Genomic DNA, 8,582 nt, shown 5'->3' on the forward strand with positions numbered 1-8,582 from the left:
TCACTATTATAGAGTTTTATGTCTGAATATAATGCAGGTTACCTAAGATATCCAATTGTTTGACATCAATGCAACAACATTATCAGATGGAAATGATAGTTTACCAGAATCAATATAATTTGCTACTGAAACGTACAACAATAACATCATATAAAATAACAGTTTATGCTATGATATATGTATAACTATTGTATTGGTAATTTTTCTAATTAAAGGATAGATGAATTCTCACTTCTTCTCACTAAGGAAACATGACTTCAGTCCTCTAATTGATGAGGGTACATGACCTCTCTCCTCTAATTGATGAGGGTACATGACTTCAGTCCTCTAATTGATGAGGGTACATGACCTCTCTCCTCTAATTGATGAGGGTACATGACCTCTCTCCTCTAATTGATGAGGGTACATGACCTCTCTCCTCTGATTGATGAGGGAACAGTACTTCTCTCCTCTAATTGATGAGGGTACATGACCTCTCTCCTCTAATTGATGAGGGTACATGACCTCTCTCCTCTAATTGATGAGGGTACATGACCTCTCTCCTCTGATTGATGAGGGTACATGACTTCTCTCCTCTAATTGATGAGGGTACATGACCTCTTTCCTCTAATTGATGAGGGTACATGACCTCTCTCCTCTGATTGATGAGGGTACATGACCTCTCTCCTCTGATTGATGAGGGAACATGACTTCTCTCCTCTGATTGATGAGGGAACATGACTTCTCTCCTCTGATTGATGAGGGTACATGACTTCTGTCCTCTGACTGATGAGATTACATGCCTTCTGTCCTCTGACTGATGAGGGTACATGACTTCTCTCCCCTGATTGATGAGGGTACATGACTTCTGTCCTCTGACTGATGAGGGTACATGACTTCTGTCCTCTGACTGATGAGGTTACATGCCTTCTGTCCTCTGATTGATGAGGGTACATGACTTCTCTCCCCTGATTGATGAGGGTACATGACTTCTCTCCCCTGACTGATGAGGTTACATGCCTTCTGTCCTCTGATTGATGAGGGTACATGACTTCTCTCCTCTGATTGATGATGGTACATGACTTCTGTCCTCTGACTGATGAGATTACATGCCTTCTCTCCCCTGATTGATGAGGGTACATGACTTCTGTCCTCTGACTGATGAGGTTACATGCCTTCTGTCTTCTGACTGATGAGGTTACATGCCTTCTGTCCTCTGATTGATGAGGGTACATGACTTCTCTCCTCTGATTGATGATGGTACATGACTTCTGTCCTCTGACTGATGAGGGTACATGACTTCTCTCCCCTGATTGATGAGGGTACATGACTTCTGTCCTCTGACTGATGAGGTTACATGCCTTCTGTCTTCTGACTGATGAGGGTACATGACTTCTGTACTCTGACTGATGAGGGTACATGACTTCTGTACTCTGACTGATGAGGGTACATGACTTCTCTGATTAATGAGAGAACATGACTTCTGTCCTCAGACTGATGAGGGTACATAACTTCTGTCCTCTGATTGATAAGGGAACATGACTTCTCTCCCCTGATTGATGAGGGTACATGACTTCTGTCCTCTGACTGATGAGGTTACATGCCTTCTGTCTTCTGACTGATGAGGGTACATGACTTCTGTACTCTGACTGATGAAGGAACATGACTTCTGTCCTCTGATTGATGAGGGAACATGACTTCTCCTCTCACTGATGAGGGTACATGACCTCTCTCCTCTGATTGATGAGGGTACATGACTTCTCTCCTCTGATTGATGAGGGTACATGATTTCTCTCCTCTGATTGATGAGGGTACATGATTTCTCTCCTCTGATTGATGAGGGTACATGATTTCTCTCCTCTGATTGATGAGGGTACATGATTTCTCTCCTCTGATTGATGAGGGCACATGACTTCTCTCCCCTGACTGATGAGGTTACATGCCTTCTGTCCTCTGATTGATGAGGGTACATGACTTCTGTCCTCTGACTGATGAGATTACATGCCTTCTGTCCTCTGACTGATGAGGGTACATGACTTCTCTCCCCTGATTGATGAGGGTACATGACTTCTGTCCTCTGACTGATGAGGTTACATGCCTTCTGTCTTCTGACTGATGAGGATACATGACTTCTGTACTCTGACTGATGAGGGTACATGACTTCTCTCCCCTGATTGATGAGGGTACATGACTTCTGTCCTCTGACTGATGAGGTTACATGCCTTCTGTCTTCTGACTGATGAGGGTACATGACTTCTGTCCTCAGACTGATGAGGGTACATAACTTCTGTCCTCTGATTGATAAGGGAACATGACTTCTGTCCTCTGACTGATGAGGGTACATAACCTCTGTCCTCTGATTGATGTGGGAACATGACTTCTGTTCTCTGATTGATGAGGGAACATGACTTCTGTCCTCTGATTGATGAGGGTACATGCCTTCTGTCCTCTGATTGATGAGGGAACATGACTTCTCTCCTCTGATTGGAAGGGTACATGACTTCTGTCCTCTGATTGATGAGGGTACATGATTTCTCTCCTCTGATTGATGAGGGTACATGACTTCTGTCTTCTGATTGATGAGGGAACATAACTTCTCTCCTATGATTGATGAGGGTACATGACTTCTGTCCTCTGATTGATGAGGGAACATGACCTCTCTCCTCTGATTGGAAGGGTACATGACTTCTGTCCTCTGATTGATGAGGGAACATAACTTCTCTCCTCTGATTGATGAGGGTACATGACTTCTGTCCTCTGACTGATGAGGGTACATGACTTTTGTCCTCTGATTGGTAAGGGTAGATGACTTCTGTCCTCTGACTGATGAGGGTACATGACTTCTCTCCCCTGATTGATGAGGGTACATGACTTCTGTCCTCTGACTGATGATGATACATGACTTTTGTCCTCTGATTGGTAAGGGTAGATGACTTCTGTCCTCTGATTGATGAGGGAACATGACTTCTGTCCTCTGATTAATGAGGGTACATGACTTCTCTTATATATTGATAAGGATGCATGATTTCAATCTAAACTTGTCGTATCCCAAGGATATGACGACTAAATACATCTGACGAGACACCGGCCAGACAGCTTTATAAACTGATCTATTACACCAGTCTCTGATACGTTCGAATAGGTCAACATTTATCTGTAACCAGACTTAAACATTAATATTCATAAATTTCTCCATAATTGGCATTACTCAATGGTTTCTCTTTAACAGGAATCTGATGTACAATAGGATTTTTTTTTCATTTTTACATTTTCAGGAAAATGTTTGTCATACTTATTCTGATATTTTTACTGTCTGAAAAATTGTACCTTTTAAATGTGTTTTTGTGATGCGTATGTATATTTTGTAACGTTTACATTTTTACAGAAAGCGCGGCAGGCTCGTATCCACATGGCTAAAAAAGCCAGCGGGGCGGCATTCCTTCACAGCAAGAAAAGGGCAGAGGAAGCACGCCGAGCAAGAGAGAGCGGTGTTGAATTAGACGACAATAAACAAAACATGTTGGAGATGCAACACCACCATCTGCTTCATTGTCTAGAGAAAACCACGGTAGGTGGACAAAAACAGCGCCGTCTACATGCGGCAGACTGCAGTCTGTACCCAAATAACACCCAGTCTGCCTTGATATGTACGCCATATATATATATACCATAGTTCATGTACACGTATATTGCATGGTATTCTGCCTGCTAACCATTACTACGATATATTCAGTAGAATATCGTCTCACATGCGGATCTTACACAATAATATTGCAAAATTATTAATAAAATATCTGTTTTTGTAGTGGAGTAGAATGATCTTTCACCCTGTATTTAAACATACAGTGTACTTTTCCTAGTATAGTGTATTACTTGAAAACTGACATCTGTTATCAATCACCTCTTTTCCTTTATAGATTGTGTGTCTACTACATAAGTGCATATTTGTTGAACTATCTATTAATTATTTCTATTAATTAATTTTCCACTATAACAACATATCCCTGGACTGAAATGCATCTATTGTATTGCACTCAATTCCTACTGGCTTTTGGGCGAGCTTTTTGAGTAATGGGGGAAGGGTGTTGACAGAATCACGTTGGTGAGATGGTTACATTTAACATGATAATCAAGATACATATTTCAGCAACGTCGTTTTGATATCTTAAACCTTTTCCTTGCAAATGTGTCCTTACGGAGTGCTTGTCTTTCTTGCTTTCGTTCCTATATATATATATTACATATATACTTACACAGGCCAAGCAGCAACCGGAGAATGCATTTGATAGGAGCGTAAAAATCATTAAAAAACAGAAAGAACCAATGATGAAATGTACATTTTGTTATAATTAAGTAAAACGATAAATTTGTTTTAATTGTTTTATATACAGAATAACAAAATTTTAGAAATACAATTTTTAACTTGTTCAAATTTCAATATTTTCAAAACTTTAATCTCTGTTTCGTTGTTCTTGTTCCAAGGAAGTATGATATATGATCATCTGTACCTTGTTGTGTTCTTGATAAGAATAATTTAGAATTAACTCTGTTTTGCATGTTTATCCTTTCTGATGACTAACATACGCTGTGGACGATTCTGTCTCCGTCAGATGCACTCTCTAGGAAGTTAGTAGTTTGAGTAGTAACGGTTTGAACGCTTAGTTGTTTCCACGTCATTCCTGTAGTTTACTATATATGCTTATAACAGCTGCTTATTACCCTTGTAGAAAACAAGCGTTCAAGTGATACTGACCTATTACCCTTGTAGATAACAAGCGTTCAAGTGATACTGACTTATTGGCTAATAAAATTAAATTTTTGCAAACTAACGGAGACAGGCAGAAGATTGAAGTCTTTACATTGAATTTATATTATAAAGAAATCTTTTTTTTACTTTATATTTATCACACTTTTTTTCTTCCATAAACAAACTTTTCACATTTATCATGATGTTGAATGTGTTACGTGCGACGTGATCTGTTGCACTTGTTTTTGGTATCAAGTAGGGCCAATTGTGTCCTTCACCTGACTAAAATATAACTACCTTTAATATAATTTCACAACTTTCTCTTTATCACTTCGGAATGTGATAATAATTAACACAATACTTGTAATTTTTCTATCTTAATATAAACACAGAGGAGCCCCGTTATTCCGAACACCAGATCCGAAAATGAAGTGTTTTTATAACAAACAATATTTACCTTTCATCTTTGCAGAGTTTGCCTAGAAATTCTTTATTCTATTCATATTTTTTTCTGAATTCAAAAGCACGTAGACTAACGGGGCTCCTTTGTGCACTCAATTTGTTATAGTTTCACACCCTTCAGATTTATCAAAACACCATCCCAGATGCAGCAGTATATAAAACGTGTTGCGTTTGGGATGAATGTATTGGCCTTCCTTGAACAGTAAAAAAAATACTCGAATACGTGTTAACACACCTGGATATCAACAGAGAAAAGAATGCAGTTTTAATTTCCCATAACAAAGTGAGGGCGCTGGCAACTGTAGAACCAATGTGCCCTTTTGTAGGACCGTGAATTCGGGGATATAGAACTGACATTTAATGGAGCCCTTACAACTAAGCCTTCGGAGACTCCCCCGCCCTCCCCGGATCCTTCATTGACCTCGCTGGATCCCAAAGGGCGAAGCACTGGCTGTTGCGCTCGTAGGTTCTCATCACATCGGAGATATTTAGTAAGTAAGGTAAGGAAACATGTTGGCGACATATCGTCCTCGCTTTCTACTTATTTCCAACTGGTTTATTTCTGCGTCTGTCAGACAGGGCGGATATCCGGTGTCATTACCGTGCACGCTGTGTAGGGAGCGGTTATTATTTTTCATCCCTTAAGTTTGCCGACTTGTTTCCGTAGTTATACAACAACAAAATCTTGCTCCTAATAACAGTGGGTGGAGTCACCCCGAGGGAGTATTAATTATCTTTAGTTCTTCCCTCTAAGATTGGAAGGTGTTAAATTTATTTTTCGTCATTATTTAACTTAACAATTTAGAACGGTATACGCTTTGCATGTTTAAATCTGCATTGAGTTGACTTTGTTTTCTGTGTTACTTCTAACACAAATGCGTGCATCGTAACCGCACGACTTTCTCCTCTATCCTTACCTCTTGTCGTCGTGTCTTTTCTTCTGTACAATTCAATGCATGAGGAACTGTTGTTGTGTTCCGATCATCAATTTTACCAATTGGTCGGGTATCTCAAAAACACAGCACGTTTTTTTCTTAACCAGGAATGCAATTTTGATAGTTTTCCATTATGCATTTGATTTCACTCATTTTATATATATATATATATTTCAATGGACTTTATTTCGTGTTATTATGCTATGTTTGAAGCTTTACTTTCAAAATATTTATTTAATAACTTTTTGATTCAATTTCTATGAATTGATTTTTTTTCAATTCCTCTGACTCAACATTGATCAGATAGTATTCAAGCTATGTATAAAATACTCTGTGTTTTCAAAAAAGTTCCATTTTTATTTCAACACCCGATTTCTATATATGTAAGATAAATACGCATTTACTTATGAGTGAAATCTAATGATTCATTCAAATTTTCGTCAAAGTAATTTTTCCACTTTATATATTAGTATCATTTGCAAATGTGGGATGAAGGACACCTTCTCTTTTCGATGAAAAAATGTGGTTTGTTTAAACCTAATTATTGTCATTAATCAAACGTACAAGAGTAGTTAGCTAATACATTTCGTTACACGTTTGTACAAAAAGGTAAGATGATATTCAAAGTTGCTCACTTGAACTTGTGGGGATACAAATATGATTTCATCATGATTTTAAATGGTATTTGCAACGGAAAACACTCAGCTGTACAAATGAAGGTAAGAAATAGACTTGAGAATCAACGGGTCCAATGTTACGTTGGAAATAACGGGTAAGCCAGTAAAATATTCACGTTTATAACTGATATAAATGTAGAAACTGGTGACTGATTTCTCATCATGTCGGTGTTAGAATGTCACAAATGTACAATGATGGTGAGAATTTGGTAGTTCGGGTAAGAATTTACCAGATGCTATTCAAAATAAAGAGTGAATTCTGTAGCTGGGGAGAAAAGTTTGAAGTTCCACTATGCCAATATTAATAAATGAAAAGTTGCACGGTTTCCAAGAGGAAAAGTCAATAGTTTGAGTGAGAATGTTAATGAAAGTTAATAAGGCAATTTCGATTGTTTGGACGAGAATTTTAGTGGAGCAATAGGTTTTATGGAGTCATGTATTTTACTAGGTGAGACATTTTTCCAAAAAGAGATTAAATTATGAAATTGTACAAAGTGAGATGGCATGATATTTTTCATGATATGCAGAAAGGCAAAATTTATTGAAAGGAGATAATATGATAATATAGGATTCAGAGGGTCACGTGTTTCTTTTATAGGAAAGTAGTTTTAATGTGAAATAAGTTCTACTTTTCAAAGGACAATCGAAAAGAAGGTAAGAAAAAACACTCACTTGTGCATATGGCAACAGTGAAAGATTGTAACAGATTGTAAAAACAGTAATATTTACGTGATAATCGAAGGCACGGGAAACACTGTTTTATAAATACAAACAAAAAACCAAAAACAAAACTGACATGTCAAAAGTATTTAGATCCACTCTCAAATTCGTCGAGGACGAAACATGAAAGAACGAAAGATTAACACGGAGATTCCTAAAAAGGACAAGGAGAATAAGATTAAGTGTTCTGAAAGAGTAAGCGTCTTTTGCATCTACGGCGTGTAAACCTTGGTCAATCCAAAGAAGTAAAGTTGGGTTCTCAATGGAAACAAGTAAAACAAGAACGGAACCAATTCTTTTTGGTTTTATATCGTATCCTAACGACGATCATATATTACTATGGTGATACACTACTATGGTGATACATTACTATGGTGATACACTACTATGGTGATACACTACTATGGTGATACATTACTATGGTGATACACTACTATGGTGATACATTACTATGGTGATACACTACTATGGTGATACACTACTATGGTGATACCTTACTATGGTGATACACTACTATGGTGATACATTACTATGGTGATACACTACTATGGTGATACTATGGTGATACATTACTATGGTGATACACTACTATGGTGATACACTACTATGGTGATACATTACTATGGTGATATACTACTATGGTGATACATTACTATGGTGATACACTACTATGGTGATACATTACTATGGTGATACACTACTATGGTGATACTATGGTGATACATTACTATGGTGATACACTACTATGGTGATACACTACTATGGTGATACACTCGGTCGTGTCATTTACGGTAAGAACGTTTCTTGAATATTATCATGGACGATAGGAAATACACATTCTAATGTCATTGACGAGTAGACAAGAGATTTAGGAGGTCCCAAAGTAGGCAGTGATAGAGTGAACACAGTTACTAACACGAAATGTTAGAGTACTATTGTTGAATGTGTGTTTGCCAAAGTGACTGTATTGGTACCCCTCGTGCCTAAAATATACATTCCAAGAAGTGTTGTGTACACGTGATGGTTGTTGTTGGCTGTACATGGCTTTAGCCTGATAGTAAG

The 8,582-nt window shown here is 37.9% G+C and overlaps 1 protein-coding gene across 2 annotated transcripts in view; it reads left to right on the forward strand.

The window, feature by feature from the left end:
- The window catches only part of LOC132548026 (potassium voltage-gated channel protein Shal-like), an 82,432-nt gene that overhangs the window by 64,332 nt on the left and 9,518 nt on the right, over positions 1–8,582 (forward strand). Inside the window, exons 3-4 of one of the 2 annotated variants that reach the window (XM_060211846.1) lie at positions 3,365–3,547; positions 5,515–5,688. In XM_060211846.1, the coding sequence (XP_060067829.1) occupies positions 3,365–3,547; positions 5,515–5,688 (357 nt within the window). The remainder of the gene's footprint in view (positions 1–3,364; positions 3,548–5,514; positions 5,689–8,582) is intronic. The other variant, XM_060211845.1, reaches the window with a different exon arrangement.

This window comes from Ylistrum balloti, unplaced genomic scaffold (genome assembly GCF_031769215.1).
Source record: "Ylistrum balloti isolate Yb309-2 unplaced genomic scaffold, AGI_CSIRO_Ybal_v1 Utg369998, whole genome shotgun sequence".
Taxonomy (NCBI): Eukaryota; Metazoa; Mollusca; class Bivalvia; order Pectinida; family Pectinidae; genus Ylistrum; species Ylistrum balloti.